The sequence below is a fragment of the Polyergus mexicanus genome, unplaced genomic scaffold (genome assembly GCF_030449975.1).
Source record: "Polyergus mexicanus isolate NDT 795.1 unplaced genomic scaffold, iyPolMexi1.0 SCAF_8, whole genome shotgun sequence".
In the NCBI taxonomy this organism is placed as follows: domain Eukaryota; kingdom Metazoa; phylum Arthropoda; class Insecta; order Hymenoptera; family Formicidae; genus Polyergus; species Polyergus mexicanus.
Window position 1 is genome coordinate 2,129,537 of NW_027223328.1, and position 17,975 is coordinate 2,147,511.

At 36.7% G+C, this 17,975-nt stretch overlaps 1 protein-coding gene across 11 annotated transcripts in view; it reads left to right on the top strand.

Moving 5' to 3' along the window:
* The window catches only part of LOC138935722 (SAM and SH3 domain-containing protein 1), a 314,166-nt gene that overhangs the window by 263,679 nt on the left and 32,512 nt on the right, over positions 1–17,975 (top strand). For all 11 annotated transcript variants that reach the window (XR_011447282.1, XR_011447281.1, XR_011447279.1 and 8 more), the window contains exons 6-7: positions 13,649–13,810; positions 14,160–14,216. Coding sequence is in view for 8 of the 11 variants with exons in the window: in XM_070300511.1 (XP_070156612.1) it covers positions 13,649–13,810; positions 14,160–14,216 (219 nt within the window). In the remaining 3 variants the exon portion in view is untranslated. The remainder of the gene's footprint in view (positions 1–13,648; positions 13,811–14,159; positions 14,217–17,975) is intronic.

Consider the following 17,975-nt stretch of genomic DNA (forward strand, 5'->3'; position numbering starts at 1 on the left):
TATTATTATTAATATATTCATAATGCAAGTTATTTATACATTAACTATCGTATTATAATATATCTAACTAATATTGAAATAGTATCGATGAAACAATTAATAATAACATCAATATAGTGATTGATTCGTTGTGAGAAACGTGCAAACAAATAAGTTCGATGTATCTCTCCGTTCGTTGCCGAAAAGAGTTTTATTTTTACTGTCGTCTTCTTTTCATATGTTCCGGCTTTTTTCAAACCGAAATCGAGATTTTCCTCGTTTTCCGCGGTATACCCGTGAAAGCCGAACCGCTTCGAACCGTTAATGCCTTTCGTTAACTTTTCGTTCGACGTCCTGCAATGCCACCGCCACGGCGGCAACGGTAATAGTACTGCATCCAATGACGGCACGTAATTAGGACGGAACACGTCGCTCCTCGATGATACTTTTTTATACTTTATTTTTGGTCTCCCTGGCATTCTCATTCTACGTATCTACACAGATGAACTTTTGCGTTCTCTCTTTTTTTTTCTGCCTCTTTTTCTCGCGATCTTCCAACTGACACGGTATACACACACAAAAATTGGTATACGTGTACAATGCGAAGTCGAAGGACCACGGAGTAGGAATAAGGAAGAGGAGACGGAAAGAGAGAGTCTTCTTCTCTTGACTCTCCAGTGGCGAGCAACGGCCGCTGAAGGCTTTGACGTCTCACAATGGGTCGGCTTCTTACCACGACAAGATGCCGCACGCTTTGGAGGTTCGCTTAATTAAACAAGATATCAGTGCACGCGTCTCGGGTCCTTGACCATATCCTTTTTAAGTCCTTCCTCACCGCCTGCCTGCATCTCGCTGCTACTCTCTGTCGCGCTATTTTTATCGGATTCTTCAGCGATTCCAGCGATACTTGGACGCAGACTTTTCAGACTGTACATATAAAGCGCCTTGTCCAACAGTTTCCTCTCCTTGCGCTTTTCTTTCTTTTTCCTCTCTTTTTTCCATCATTTCTGCCTCTGGTTCATTCAGTGCTTTTTTTATCTTGTTACTTTACTTTTTCTCGTTATGCGTATAACGTTTTCATAGCGAGTTTTTTTCTTTTTCCTGACATCTCTTCTTTAATAACGCCGGCTTAAGACTGGCGTTATCTTAATCTTAATGATCCCTTTTATGAGTTTTAAGTCTCTTTTCCTCGTGAGAAGAGGGTATCAGTTCTTTTACGCTTAGTCGTTCGCGTTGGAGGATGCCCCGAGGTGTCTCAATATCGCTTGATACATTCGGCTGATAAGTATTGCGTGCTTTGCGATTATAATATCTCTCAAGTTAACTTGGTTCAAAAGTTACTTTTAGCAGCGTCGGCATACAAGCACTTCTGTATAGCGCGAGGATACTTGTAAAAGTTACTTCGTAAAAAATAGACGATTTGTTCGATCAAACGTATATTCTGTTGATATCCTGACCTATATTTGAAATGAAGGTAATGATCAAACATAGGTATACGTGCGACTGATAACAAAGTGACTTATACATATAGTGAATTTTAAAGAACATTTTTGATTTATTTATTAATCAGTATATTTAAAATATTTAATGACAACAATTTTTAAAAATTTGGCGTGATAAGAAAGATTTTCATTTTATTTATTTTTTTCACCGTCAGAAACCTTCAAGAAATCTACCAGCTCTATTTCTCTTCTATTTAATAAAATTATTTCATATAAAGATATTTTTTTAAAGTTATAATAGTTACGTAGGACAAAGTACGTCGATCTTTTCCAGTATATCATTTTATTTTGAGAGAAAATATAAAAAATTAAGCGGGGCTTTAGAAAGATGGGAAATATTAAAATTATCCTTTTTTTTTTCAATAAATACTGATCTTACGGAAGGTCAGTATTTATTGAAAAAGAGGGTAATTTTAGTATTTTATTTTAGTTGCACAGCTTTAAATTTTCAAAATTTTTACTATTTATTTTACATATTACTTGTAAAAAAATTGTACATATTGTTTTAGGTAAAATGCATTTAAATACAATGACTTTATAATGTTGATATAAATTTATTCATATAATTAAAAAAATTATTAATATCGCGCGACGCGATATCACGTAACATGATGTTCTTATTATCTTTCGATACGAGAAACGATTTTGAGAAACTTATTTAATTAAGCACTTGTATCTCTTCTAAACTATAGTGAGGAGCAATGTCGACAGTTAAACTATGGCAGGCGCGCACTATGTCGTCAAATATTTCCAACGCATCGGTTTTATCCCCCTTACGAGTAGAATTATATCGTGCAAACTTTCTTAAAGTTGTAGCACTAATTGGAGGCAAGAAACATCGGCATTTAGTTTCCGGGATGGAAGAGGACATTCTCTTTACGTCTTGCGACGAAGTCGCATTGTTTCCGCATTATGTATCATATCGAGCTTAAATCTTTAGTGCGCTTCCTGGTTTATGCGGTATCTGTCGCGCACCCTCTTATGAGATTAACGGATTTCCCCTTCTATAAACGCGAAAGCTCATTCACACATTCGCATAATATATGATACAAGTATTACGTATTGTTTGTCTTTGTACATCGAAATTTGAAGCGACTAGCGAGCTGTTAATTTTACATATATACAAAATCTAACAAGTAATGTGATTTTAAATAAATGGATTAAATACTTATATAAATTACGGCAATAACTAATACATCGATGACGAAAGGCAACAGTTGAAATGATGAAATAATTAAAGAGATAGCCACGATAAATGACTTTCTCTCTCTATCTCCACTATACTTAAAATCTTCACTGAGCATATTTTCTAATTTATCAAACAACCCGCAGCTAAAACTTAACTTGGTAATTGGTTATCTCTTATATTTTCATAGAAAGCACTTTTTTTAGATTACGATAATGAGTTTTCTTTGTGAGCAGTACAACGTATTATGTATACTGGAAGCGTGAAATTCAACCTAGTGCACTGTGAACTACATTTTAATGGAGAATACCCGCCTCCTTTTATACGCAATTAAAGTTTAATTTTTTGTAACTTACAAAGCGGGCGAAAGTTAGAAGTAGCACGGCTGAGAAGAATTTAGCTCGAGACTACTCCTCGTTTTAAGCGATATCATTTTGAAAGGGATATTTTCGTCTCAAGAGACGATTATCGTGATAGCTTTTTAAGATTCGTCGAATCGTAAAAGTTTCCTGTCGCCATATATTTCGCGCATCAATTATGTACCGTCGTTCAACCGCATAAACACAACTTTATCGACTTTCGCATGAGACGTGTTATCCCGAAACAACGATCTAGTTCAGTCGGAACGTAAACGCTCCTTTTTATTGGTACTAACGAAATTTCATATTACTCTTCCTGGCGGGCACGATCGTGCTATACCATTTCTCGGCGACGTAGCACGAACATTTTCTCCACGCGAGGATTAAACCTTAATCGCATACGATCCGCATAAATAGCGACGCGATGTCCGGCCGGTTGATGCTTTTGCGAAATTGCTCGTCGTATCACGAGACGTCTCCGCGTTTCTTCAGCTTGCGTGAAGAAAGAACACCGCCGCTTTCTTCGAATCGTTCAAATTATTGCGGGCGAATGCGACGGAGATCGTCGTCACGTGAAAATTATTTCAACGGCTTTCGATTCGATGATATATATAAATTACCGACTCATGTGCACAAGCTGAAATGCTTCCGTGTCGATCACATGCGCTCGTAGAATTGGCATGACGATATCGATTTGCCGGACGACTGGAACCAACCGTTGGTGCTTACACGTGCTTTACGTAGGTATGCAAACGATCTACGAGGATTGCGATGTAAAAGAATATTTCGAGAAAGCCGCTTATCGAAAGTTTTTGCTCGGATTAAAACTGTTTGTCCGCAATTCGTAAACATAACTGAGTTAAAAGAACGATTTTATGTTTGAATAACGCCACTATTGCCTAAACTGCCATAGGATTTGCTTTTTTTTTTTTTTTTTATCGAAATATAAGCTTAACTCTTATTTAGTGCGAAAGATATTGCACCGGTGTTTTGCGGATTAGATGTTACTAATGTATATTCGTTTTAAATTTCTCCTTCTTTCCGTATAATTATTATAACAAACACATTAACAATAATACATACGGTCATAGAAATTTATTACGTATGAAATAGAAAATATTGATTCTTGTAGATTAACACTTATTATAAAAATAATTAGCGTTTAATCTTTTTAATATCACATGTCGCATCTCTAATAGAAAAAAGTCACAACTATTTCCTTTTTTTTTTTTTTTAAATTATAATTAAAACAACGAATAAGAATTATTTTGCAGTTATATTGTACGAGATTTATTATATTTTCAAAATTTTTTTTTCACGCACATACACATGTTTGTCATCGTAAACAAATATATGAACATAATATACTCGTGTTTTTTGACATCACAGATTATTCAACAGAGTAGAAATCTGTGAAGTAAAAGCTCGCTTATCGAAATTTAATTAAATTGATTACAGCCAATTATGCGTATTATTATTCGAGACGAGAATAATTTCATGACGTGAGTTTTTACAAGCGGCGCGAGTACCGATGCCAATGAGTTTTCACGGAAAACGTCAGGGCAACAGGCCTCTAACACGCTATAGGAGAAAGAGGAATGGCCATATTTCGCACGCAATGAAATCGGAATAAACCACGGCGTTCTCTCATTATCATTAAATTAAATCGCGGTTGGCGAAGGAGGACCGGTAGGCGAGACCGACGGGGCGAATACAACCGTGGAAATTGCGTTTTCACTTACGTGGCGAGAAAATTTCCGTGTTTCGTGCGTTGGCGACGAACGAAACGAGCCCCCCTTCCCCCCATAATTAGCCGGTCGAGTCTCCTTGAGCTTCTGCACTCGCACAAAAATTCTCGCGAGCGGATAGCAGAGGGTGGTAGGTACTCGGATTGCCTCCCGAAGCTACCTACCGAATAGAGCGCGAGGGTGAAAAATTTGCATGAAATATGATCAGCATATATGATACATACCTTCCGCGTCGCGTAAAACATTTTGACGACCTCGCCATTTTATTCGTATCGAATGATGCGTTTCCTCCTTCTTTCCTCGCGTCCTTTCCTTAGCTGCTATCCTTCAAAGGATAGAAGAACATGAATGTATCGCCAAAGATATGAGGCAAAACCCTCCCATCTTTGGAAATCGATATAAATTATATTACTAATAGTATTTATTAAAAATATTTCTTTTTTTTTTATTATTATTATTTATAATAATCTTTAACAAATTATGCGCTCGTAAGTTTGTAGTTCGATACATGGAATTAAAGGGAAATTTTACTTTTGTTCCCATCTGTACTTGTCTCAAGCTTCCACCGCAGGTGTCGTCGTTTCGATGCACCCTATAACGCTCGAGATATAACCAGGACTCGTTTTACCTTGTCGTTAGACGCCAACGGCGTAACGTCCTATCTCGTTAGCTAAATTTTAGATGAGGCAGTCGGTTTGATGCACTAGGCTATGTCGTTCTACGAGCGCTATTTTATTCACAATTAATGATAGTCAGCCAACAATGTTTTAAATGCGAACTCTCTGTTTTCGGAAAATTCACGTTACGGACTTTTTGTTTTTTATTTTATACTTTATTTCCTTATTACCTTCTGTTATTGTTTAATCCGGCAGTATTTAAATTAATAATCCTAGTGCAATAATTGGTGAAAAATTTAAACTTCGCAAGGAAAAGAAAAATTTAAAAGAGTTTCCCATGAAATTGAACAAAATAAAGATTTGAGTTTCATATTTTTTATTCGATTCTTATAATTCAACAAGTATCTTTGCTTGGTTTTGTTAAGAGAGAAATAAAAAACAAATAAATAAAAAGTATGTATTCTAATTTTTAAATATTTTAAATATTTTTACGACTGAGATATTTTTCTTGATTTATGCATCTTTCGAAATTTTTATATTTTTTTATATATCTATTAAATATTTGCAGTGTTAAGACATATTCCTAGACACGTCTTATTACATGTTTCACAATGTACGATGCGAACAACTGTTTATCCTAAAAATTTATTATAACATTCAAGCTACCGAGAACCCTCGAACTTCATCATTATTATTTATACAACAGCCCACGCTCACGATTATAATACTTTACATAGGTATTAAACCGAGGTTGTACCGGTGTGCTTTTCACCATATTTCCACCGAGCTGCGAAGAATACTTTCTCAGTGTTAATGGGCGCGCATTCTCTCGCAAATATCAACATTAAGATTCAAATGAGCGAATAATCAAGCGGATCCCGCAGGACCTGTTTCTGCGCTTAAACAGGCATAGGCGAAGCGAGGCACGCGAGGGCTTCGACGAATCGCGTCTCCCTCTACCTATCTACCGCACCTGCCATAGGTATGCCTTCATTACGTGCAATACGATGCATACCAAACTCCCTATACCTGCCATAAGATGCTTGTTGTACGTACGAGAACATTGCTCCCTCATTTCGCTTTTCGTTGAGAAAGTTTGCACGAACATGTCGGAAATTTCACTTGCGTTAGTTAATCAATCCGCTATCATTTCTTATTAGAGTTACGTCAATTTAATTATACCAAACTCGTGATTCTTAAGCGAAATGAATTTAAAATTCTCTAATAAATTTTCGCTAAAAATACCTTTAATATAAATGACAGTTTTAAATAAATAAAAATTATACATACATATATATATATATATATACAATAATCTTTTGCATAAATATATAAATTTTTTTAAAGTTATAATATATCTGCAAGTATATATGTATTCATAAAAATTTGCATGTGTTTACCAAATTTATCTGTATATTTATAAATATATATATACAATCATCTATATCTTGAAACTAGAAAGCCTCCTTTTTAAAATAAATAAAATAAATGGCATGTAATCAACCGTATGATATTAAGCTTTTCAATTTTAAGACACAGATATGTCTCATGCGTTACAACGCTTGCTTTGGGCAAGTTTATCATACGAAACTAATATTGTATATAAAGTGCTCGTAAAAGATACCGTTCTTTTACAACATGATAACTGACAAGACTGTATTATCGCGTTAAGTTTTGTTAGAAAATAAATGTAACTATGAATTTGTAAGAATGTCGTGTTTCTATAATATATCATGTTTTAATTTTTTGACATTTATATACTCTTGTAGGAAAAAAATCTTTGTTTATATTTTGATCTGTATCGTTTAAGAATTATCAAAAATTTTTGCATCTATATCATCGTAATCATTTGTAATCATGAGTTTACCGAGTTTCACACTGCACAACAACGAGTTTCTGCACTGACTAGCTTATAAATAGCCAACTTCCATGGCACTCTAGAGCCATATAGTTACTTGCAAGCTCCTCTTACCGTCTTTTCTATGTGCAAAATGATATTATTACAGCCGACCCTACTTTTCAAGATAACCAAGTATTGTGACCGAAACTACCGTACGAAGTAATTCCATACCGTGGAATATAGGATCGCATGTTACTTCCGTTTGCACATTGAGGACCGACATTTTATCAGTATATTATTATAAGCGCATATTTAGATTCACGATATGATATATATATTTGGCGTGGCAGTAATGTTCCGAGATTGAATAGTTATCGAATAGTTACAGATTTATAGATATTATGCATCGTAGATTTTGCGATGCGCCACAGATAATTTCGCGCCGTTATTTCGTTCGAAAATCTTGTTCAAGATTCACTGCCGCGCGATTCCCGCACAAGCCCCATTTATCTTTTGGCACGTGTTATGTGTGATATTGTACGCAATCTAATATTTGTTGGGGGAATCGATCTTTTTCTGAAATCTGATTATCTTATCTCAAACAAATAAGCGAAATATATTAAAAGAAAGGTTTTGTTAGTCAATCAACCAAGTCGATTTAAATAACACAAACATAGCATAAGATATGATTTGAAAAAAGGATATATTTTAAAATAAATAAATAAATATATTTTGAATAATTTTCTCTCATATAGTATTTTTTCGATTTTGACTCAATATGCCTGAAATGTATTAAAATTCATTTTTTGAAACTACGCGAGACTATTTCTGCGTAACGAAACATGGAAAAGATAAACGCGTTCCGCTCTTATTTTTTCTCCGTTACATTTATACGCCAACGACGTCTCCGCTAACGTCAATTTTTCCAATGGACGAAAGCGGATGGTCGATGCAATTCCGTTTAACTATCGCTATTATTTCCGTGACCGGAATATACTATCGTCGCTCGACTGTCAAAATATCAACTACAAGATCAGAGATATGTGTTCTATGCAATGATCTGCAATATTTCTTCGAAAATTATTCGCGACTCGTCGCATCGATATGACAATGTTACCCTCGGTAACTATACATACGATCGGTGTGTCGATTCAGCACGTGGGATACATTCGCCGATTCATTCGCGGTCGCTTGCGAGAAAAGCTGGCGATACCACGTTTTACGTTTCAATCATTCCGATAATAGCCAACCGTGTAGCGGTGGTGCGGACCGCGGTTTCTACGTGTCCGAAGTCACTTCGTCTCGTCGATAAACAGCGACCATCGGACGGCGACCGCAACGTATCCGTTCAACGGTTCCTTGCCTCTTCGCTTCGTATATATATATATTGTATGTATGCGTTGATATCACGCTAGAAGTTGTGTAGACCGTTACCAACCTCGACTTCGTCTCGCGTTGCACTGCCACTCGCTCTTACCTAAGTGCCGTGATTACGCCCGTGACCGGAATCGAGACTGGGCCGACTGCATTGCATCGTATTGCCCAAGTACGGAGTTGGAGCTGCTTCAGCGGAATTTCAAACAGTACCAGATCTCTTTTGCGGTGTATGTCTGTTTATTGAGGAAGCAGTTGCCATTAGAATCGAAACTATAGGCAGAGAAAACTATCGTGGGTATCTTGGCGCGTGAGATAAAAATCTTTTTACCCGAAGCATTAGAATTCTCAGACGCTAACATTCTTAATGTCTAAATATTGCACCGTGAATAAATAAAACATATATATATATATATATATATATATATATATATATATATATATTATATAATTAAATTAATATAAATTAATACACTATTAAATTAATAAATAATAGAATTTACTATATTATTTAGTAAATGATCTTAAAGGAAAGACTATATATAATGATTTAATGCTAATAATATTGTTAATAATTTTTAAATGCGATAAATAATAATTTTTATTTAATTACATATGCGTATGTACTAAACAAAATTGCAAATATTAATAGACCAATCTGGCAGTAGTTGCAGCAGCTGTTATACTCGTCGAAATTCTCATAATAATAATGCTCGATTCTGTCTCGTATGACGAATAGATTATATAATATATATAATATAAAGGAGCTTATCAGAATTGGATTAATATTAATACGTATGAAAGAGAATAATTATATATATCATATATAGCTTAATTTATTAATTGGCATTAAAAGCTGGATAATATTGCATATTAATACATATATTTTATGTAATTATTTCGGTTATTGTATTGAGAGAACGTACATGCATATTCATTATCCATAACTCTGAGAATGATGTAACGATGTACGCACGCAGAGCTTTGTAGTTCAATTTAGGAGTAATCTTATTCACATATTCCACGTCCTCGGGCGATCCGAGAGAATCCCGGAAGCAAATAGATGAGCAAATTACCATGTCCATGAAATTGCAAAATGTACAATTGTATTCGACGCGATACAACTTATTAACACAGATCTCTACGGTACATATATTATTCGCGATACAAAATTTTCCGAAAATTCAATTTTTTTTACGCGAAACAATTCTCTTCTTTATATTTGTTTCTGAGAGAACGTGAATTCTCAATCGTCTCGCATATCTTATCAACGTAAGTAAATTTGTTGCGAATTTCCGGATATCACTTGCCTAGCATCTCGAGCGAGTATCACGTTTCCCACGCCGGACATTATTACCGGAAAACAAATCGCACGACGGTTTAACATCGCCGATGCTGTTAGATTCCGAATCGATCGTGTTCGTAAATCAATTCGCTCTAATAAGAATTGCGCATGGAGATACGGAGGGAGAGAAGATCCGATTAAAGTCTATCCTATCCCGACGGAGGAGGCGATTACTGTCGTTGCGCAAGAACGAAGGTGCATTCCGTGCAACAGCCGGCGGCCCGTTACGATGATCCCATGCTTCGGGGCGTTCCGTCAGGAGTCTTCGCGTAGTCGGCTGCAAAGATGACCAGATTACAGGTTTCTCAGTGCAGGAAGTCATGAGATGCTTAATTGCGTTTGTCACGATCCTACATGGCGGCGTATCTATCTCGGTCCGATGTGTTCGGCTCTCCCTTTCCTTCTCCCCCGACCTCTCTCTCTCTCTCTCTCTCTCTCTCTCTTTCTCTTTCTCTTTCTCTCTTCCTCTTTCTCTCGGATCGTGCCGAAGCAATACAATGCCAGGATAAATTAACCGGTAGGCGGTACAGCTGACGCGACTGACTGAGAGTGGCTATAAACCGATCTTGTAAGGAGAGCTTGCCCCAGGTGGCCAGTTAACCGCTTAATCTTAAAAAAAGAATATATATATATATATATATATATATATAGCCCTATTCTCTTGGGATCTTCGCCACCCCTGCTCGTCTGCTGGACCCACCACTTCTCTCAAAGTTCTCTCTTCATCTGATGCACGTGAACGGGCCATCCTCTCGGACACGCTCGTTCTCTCACAAGTCAGCGAATCTTCGATACGCATGTCGCGCTATTTATCCTGGATTATATGCGCAAACTATCCGACGGATTTATTATGATTTACATAACGGACGAAGGAGATCGATCGCTTAATCTTTCGCCTCCCGATCGAGACGTCATCCCGGAAGAGACGGGATCGAGAAATTCTCGTCGGTTCAGACACCTAACTGATGGAAATCGTTGCGTACCAAGATGAGCGCGCGTACTCAACATTTATTTCCAGACGAGATGCATTACCGAGATGTCGATTTCGCGGTAGATAAATGGGTGAAATTGTTTCACGGAGCGAATGCTATTTGTATCTGTATATATGTCGCCGCGCGCTCCGTCGTCTTAACTCGCGACGAAGCAGGGATGCAAGTGCAATGGGATTTCCTCGTCATTGCGCAAAATATTTGTTGCGCGCGTGATTAGCGTAGGAATTTGTCGGAGAGTAAGATTTTTTTTTAAATCGAAACGTCGCGTATATTTTTTTTGATATTAAATATCGCATACAAATTTTTAATTATTTTTAAAATATATTTAAATTCTAGATTATACATAAACAAATATTATATTATTGTTAACTGAAATAATATTCGAATAAAATTAAATACAATAAAAAGAATGATTAAAAATAGATTTAATAGAGTGAAAGGAAAAACGAGAAAGAAAAGATAATGCAATGACATCGGATCGTGATATAATCTTTAGATAACCGTAATAAAGAGACAAGTGTGCGATATACCATAATATGTATTATGCTTTTATATCATATAAGAGACAACAATCCGCAGTAAAGTCGCCGTATCAGAAAAGATTACATAGACTACCGCGAGAGGTTCGCGGATAAGGGATGCGTTTAAAATGCATCCCCGGACGTTTGGGGATTTCTTTGGTTATTCCGCTTCTCGTCGTCCGTTCAAGGGGAAAAAGTCAACATCGCTCCGGTAAACAGGGAGCAACGTAAATTCTCAGCCTTGTCTCTAGGTATTATTCAGGCTTAGTGGATGCTACAGCCACGACCGTGGAGGAAGCTCAGTCTGCGAGCTCAAACAAACGGTTCTAATCCGTTTAACATAAATACCACGTGGTTTAATTAAATCGCGTACCGCAAGCTAATCGTCCCGGCGTTGTCTACAGACACACGGTTTTTTCTTCCTTAAACATCGAGATTTCCGCGCGATAAATCGATATTTCTTCATGATGCGACGCCTCTTAATTCGGAGAATCTAGTAAAAGTGCCGCGTTGATTCAATTTTGTTGTAAGCGTACAGTTAAGCTTATATTATATTCTCACCGCTTCATTTATTATTCTTTTATCATTCATGATACTTTAACCGCGGCTCTATTAACTATTTTCGATAAAAATCGATAAGAACTTGTTAATTTATAACGGGATGTATAAAATAGAAGTCATTTTATATGCATTTGCCTACATTTATTTATTGGCACATTAATATTTTTTGCAGGATTTATTTCTTTTGTCAAACTGATGAATTTTATGGAAACAGCTTTATATATATTTTTTAAAAGACATAAAAAATTTAAAAACGTGATATAAAATTAGCAAGAGAATTTGATATCCCTATTAGAAAATAATTTTAATTATATATAAATCAAGGATTTGTGAAGGGAAATAAAAAATTCTTTAAAAAAAAATTGCAAAATTTGTAATCTCAGTGCTTGAAACATATTAACTTATCGGAATATATATATCGACATTTTCACCGATAAACTTGATGTTGCAAGCAAACCTTTTTGGTTATATCTATAGCACTTTAGTAACAATGCCTTGAAGACAATGTGAAATAATCTCTATAGGCCGCATTCACAGAGTGTCAACGCAATAATTTTCATCCTGAACCATTTCTCGAGCTCGTTGTACGACGACGACAACGACGACAACGCGCTTAAAATAGTAAGGAAAGGGAGATGAATTTCCTTACTCAGGCTAATCTCGTAGAAGAGACGGTCCTTTGTAAATACTTCGGAGGCTTTGTTTGAAGTTACCGCGGGAACGAAACTCTCGGGCTTTTATCTTAATCATTCGACTAACGCAGTGCTCGCAATGCAGCCCGTCTTACCCGTACGATTAGAATCTCGCGCTACGTTTTTCCGAAATACACGGGGGGGGGGGGGACGTATAGTGTATTCTCCACTTTCTCCTTTTCTCCACGGTAGGATCCGAAGAACGAGAAATTGACGATCTCTATGGCGAGCCTTGCCGCGTCCTGAATATCTTATGCACGAGCTCATTAACGGCAGAAACGTCGCGAGAATAAATGGTAGCCGCTTTTAAGGATCTCGACATTCTATAGAATAGGAAACGTTCTATGAAAGGGAAAATACCTTCATGCAAAAATGTGTTCTTGCGAAAGCGGATTTGTACGATGATCGTAATAAATTATTGCGTCGTTTGTAATCGATGTCCCGACTACTGCTATCGTGGATCTCATTATTTTATGTTCGCTTAAATTGAATTCTCTCAAAGTAATTCGCGTAATATTACATTGTAAAGGAAGCTACAAAATATAAAAGGAGATAAAAACTTTTCAGAGAAAAAGAGCGAGATACTGACAAATGCGACTTTATTTTATTTTATTTTTTTTTCCATACATAAAAATTTTCTCTGTTATTTAATGCTTTATATAAAAATATTTTTATTTATACCACTAGTTTTTATATATTTTGTTTGTTTTTAGATCTGTTAAAATCAAATACATAACGAGTATCGCACTCTTGCTCCCCTATCTTTTATCTTTTATATGGTAGATGATGGGACAAATTTAACACAGCTAATGGAATATGTGCTCTTTGATATAGCTAATGGAATGTGTGCTCTTCGGCAATATGTGTAGATTTAATTTATTTTTAATAAATTACCATAGTAAATACATATATGCTCTATTTTGTTTTCACAGGTAGATACACCTGACAGTGTTCTTCAAAGCGGTTTGGGTCTTGGACCCGACATGGGACACACGATTCTTCGTTCGATGGTAGATCCTAGAGATTACGAACGACTGAGATATCTACAGATGAATGGCGGACAACCAAACAGTTTCGAAGAAACTATACACAGGGTGAATTTCATTTTATATCCATATTTTATAAAATAATGTTTAGTATCACTTATATGTATTTAAGAAAATAATTTTCTTTCTAGTTTTAATTATATATATATATTATTCATATTATTTTTGTAAATATTGAATAGATTTTAAAATAATTATATAACGAAGACAGATAAAACGAATAGATAATAATTCGTGTTAGTAACAGAAATCTTGCGAGTGAAAGACGCTTGCTCTTACACAATGCATCATGATCTTTGAACTTAGTCGGAATGTTCGAAGTCACTCGCGAGAAAGTCGCCGATAAAACCTTTTTAAACGAAACTTAAGAACGCTTCCATTCCCTTGCATTTTTCAGCTGAAAGTTCAAGAGGCGCTACGAAAGAAAGAGCGATTCCACAAAGAGCACGAGGAGGTGAGTACACCTTAAATCCACATCTATCTTCCGATTCTATAACGAGATTTTCGAGAAAACTCAGAGTCATTACTAACGAACTTACTTGTAAAGAACCTTGCGGGAAAAGGTTGATGCCGAGAATCGCCGATGGCTTGCCGCCATCCCCTTCCGCAAATAGACGAAGTAGATTTATCCTTTCTTCCCCGCGCGTTTCCTTTAAATTGTATAATGGTCCTTTCGTGAGGATATATCTCTCCGCATCTCTGCCTTTCTTGTACAAGAGTTCTCTCGTTTCGCGCGCGCGCGCAACATCGTGCAAGAGCATGAACGAGCGACAATTTTCGTTATCGTGCGTGCCGATCGTGATAAGACTGACGCGCGCCGTATCGCGATTAAACCACCCCGCGGCTCGTTTATTTTCTTCCTGCGATTCCCTGGTGCATTGCCCGGATCATCGGCAACCCTCTTCTCGTCGTTCGACTGATATTGGCCCTGGGAGCCGGTAGCCTTATCCGATACAATCCTGCCTCCCGCATCGGAATTCTCGCAGAAATTTGCATATACGCGCTATCACCAAGGCCACCCCTCCTCCTCCTCCACCGATTTCCTTCTACATATGTACGTGTGTTGGTCTCCCTCCGTTTTACGTACGCGCGCGAGAGCTCGCTCTCAGCTGGTCTTTTTGCCCTGTCTTTTTCACCCCTCCCTCCCTCCCTCCCTCTTCTTCCTCGGACTGTCTTTCGCCAACTCGATACCTCTTATTATGCAAAACAGCTAGATCAGCGTGATATCATCATAATCGTCAATGCATACCGCGACGTTGCATCGTGAATTTCTTATGCACGATCTCGCGATATACGCATTAGAGTTTTTCGTGTTTTTCTTATTTTCCGTGGTTTCGCATCGTGTATGGCTGTTTTTCGTTATCCCGGTTTTCCGTCTCGTTTCTTCCTATCTCATGTTCATGATCGCGAACTATAACATAAGAACATCATATAGATATATTTAACCGTTTATCGTTGGAGTAATATTCGATTATTTAATTAAAACGAAAATGATGAGATCGTGTAATCGAGAAGGATACTTAATTAAAACATTGCACACTAGACGATAAAATCTGATGGATGCTTGACTTGAGAGTTTTAATAAGAAAACGAGGGAAAATACAAAAATTGCAAGAATTATCAGGACAGAATAATTTTTGTGATAAAATCAGTTAATTTGTTGCGGAGAATTCTATAGAAATATTAATAAACAATTTTTTAAATTATATTTTATCATAGAGTTTGTGATCTGAAATTCTTCTACAATTTACTTTGCTAAACAATACCTCATTTTTGTCGATTTTTGATGATAATTTACGATAAAAAGTTTATATCGTCATTAATTTATCTGGTTTAAAAGAAGGAATATATAGTGAAAAAGATCGGGATACACTAAATCAACTACTTGAAAGGAGTACACTCGGGATAATGTCGCGCGCGCGACTTTATTAAAAAATTAACTCCGTTAAAAAGTTTGCCGAACGTGTCGTATAAAAGTTATTTTCCCTTCTCTCTCTCGATTGTTCTCATCTCCGAGATGTTATTATTTGTTGACAAAGTTCCGCCGTTGCAATTTCGCAATTTTCTGATAAAAGAATCAAAGATTTCGAGGATTGTGTAAACATAAAAGATTTTTTATTACGGTTGCTATATAATGCAAATGCAAAAATATATCTTGTTAGATATTTAAAATTTGTGTAAAATTAAATTTTACGTATTAAAAATAAATATTGAATTTTCACACTTGCATTTTGAGCCAACTTTAATGGCATTTCTAATTTTGTATATTAAAACATTTTATATCGTAAATCAAAAAGTTGCCGAAAGAGATTATCGTTTAATCAAATTTTCTCAAATATAAAATAAATCTGTAAAATTAACCCGAAAATTGTTACGTGGAATATAACACGTCAGATACGGCCGAAAATTCCACAGATATACGGTAATGAGGTAAAAGTGGCCGTTAAGACGTAAGACGGAACCGTTTCGATGCAATCAAGTACACCGTGCCGTTCATGCATAAGCGAATACCTATGTAACGGACTGCTTCACGTGCGCTGTATTACACACGCTTCGCACGTAACAACATCGAGATTTAAGCCACGGTTGCAGCTTAGCTCGTTGCATATGTCGCGTACCCTCAAGAATTTCTCTCCCCCCTCTATTCGAGGTTATTCGCCGTTTGCCAAAAACTGCCCATTAGGGAAGGAGCGCGCGCGTAAAAGCGAAGTAATGGGCGGCGGGACGAACTCCAGTTAGGTTGAGAGCAACCCAACACGAGTCGAGAGTTTTAATTACGCGGACGTAAGCTCCGCGAAATTTCGCGGAGTTTTAAAGGGGCAGAGAATGGGCCGTTGAAATATTCGAAAACTGGCGGCATTACGAGCCGCGAATTTGCACCTAGTGGTACGGGGGATGGCGGTTCTGGGGGGTGAGAATGAGAAAAGGACGGTGGAGGCACCGAAGAAAGACATAGGAAGAAATAAAGCGGCCATGTTCCTTTGAGGCTACGAGGCAATATGGAAATAAAGGTCGGTATCCGTGTAAAAGTTTTAGTGTCACCTTCGCCTGCGCGGGTTTATTGCTCCCAAGAGAGAAGCTTCTCTTTTGTCTTTCTCTTCCCGGTTTTCTGTTGCCTGCTCTTCCTATTCTCTTCTCTTTTCCTCTCTCTCTCTCTCTCTCTCTCTCTCTCTCTCTCTCTTCTCTTTCGCTTTAGCTTTTATTTCGATTTGGTAGGGACCTACACAGCTGTAGGCGACCATCTCGACAACCTCCTTTTCCTCTTCCTCTACTTCTTCCGTCCCAACTGCTATTTCGATCTTTTTTCTCGCTCAGGAAACAAACTTTGACCGGGCTATCCCTCATCAGGACGTTATTTTTGCAACGTCCTGACCGATAATGGTTTTTCGTTTTGTTTCAACCGATTATCGGAACTTGCGGTCTTTCACGGCAGAAAAACGGCGTATATATGTACACGGTTTTTCTTTCCTTATTCTTCCTTTCATCTCTTCTTTGTTTTATCGTACGGTTGCGAGATCTCAAAAACATCGATGGTGGTCCAGTGGCCGGATAACGGCGATTATCCGTAAAAGAAACCGCGCATATAAGTTCCCGGTAATATCATTTAAATTACACGCGATTACGCTACCGGTGGCGTGGCATCTCTTCTCGGCATGAAATTTAGTCCTTAGGCGCGCAATTACTTCAATTAACTACTTATATAGAAACGCAATTTGCGTAGGAATGATAGGCAAACGTGTAAAATTTATAACGAAAGTCTAGCATATTTAAATAATACAAAATTAAACAATATATATAAATTTAATAGTTATAATATGCACAATGTGAAGCCTTAAGCGAAGGAGAGAGGAACTTTAAAAGCTTAATCATTGCGCTTAAAGTTCGTAAGACTTAATTAACAAGAAGACATATAAAAGTTAATCCGTAAGTATTTGTATGAGGAAGATACTCGGATACAAAGTTTTCCTTATATGTAAGCGATTATATTAGCGATATCATCTTTGTATATTTTTATTTAATACAATATTTCACAATATTCGAAGAAATTATTTGAAACATCCTTTTTTAACTAATAAAAGAACGTGTTTTCCTTTTTTTTATTTTATTTTATTAAGTAAAGAATTAAATTAACGGGATTAACTTTTTTTTATTTGTCTTTTATCTTTTTATTAGATAAAGAATCAAATTAACAAAAAATTTGCGTGATATCAAA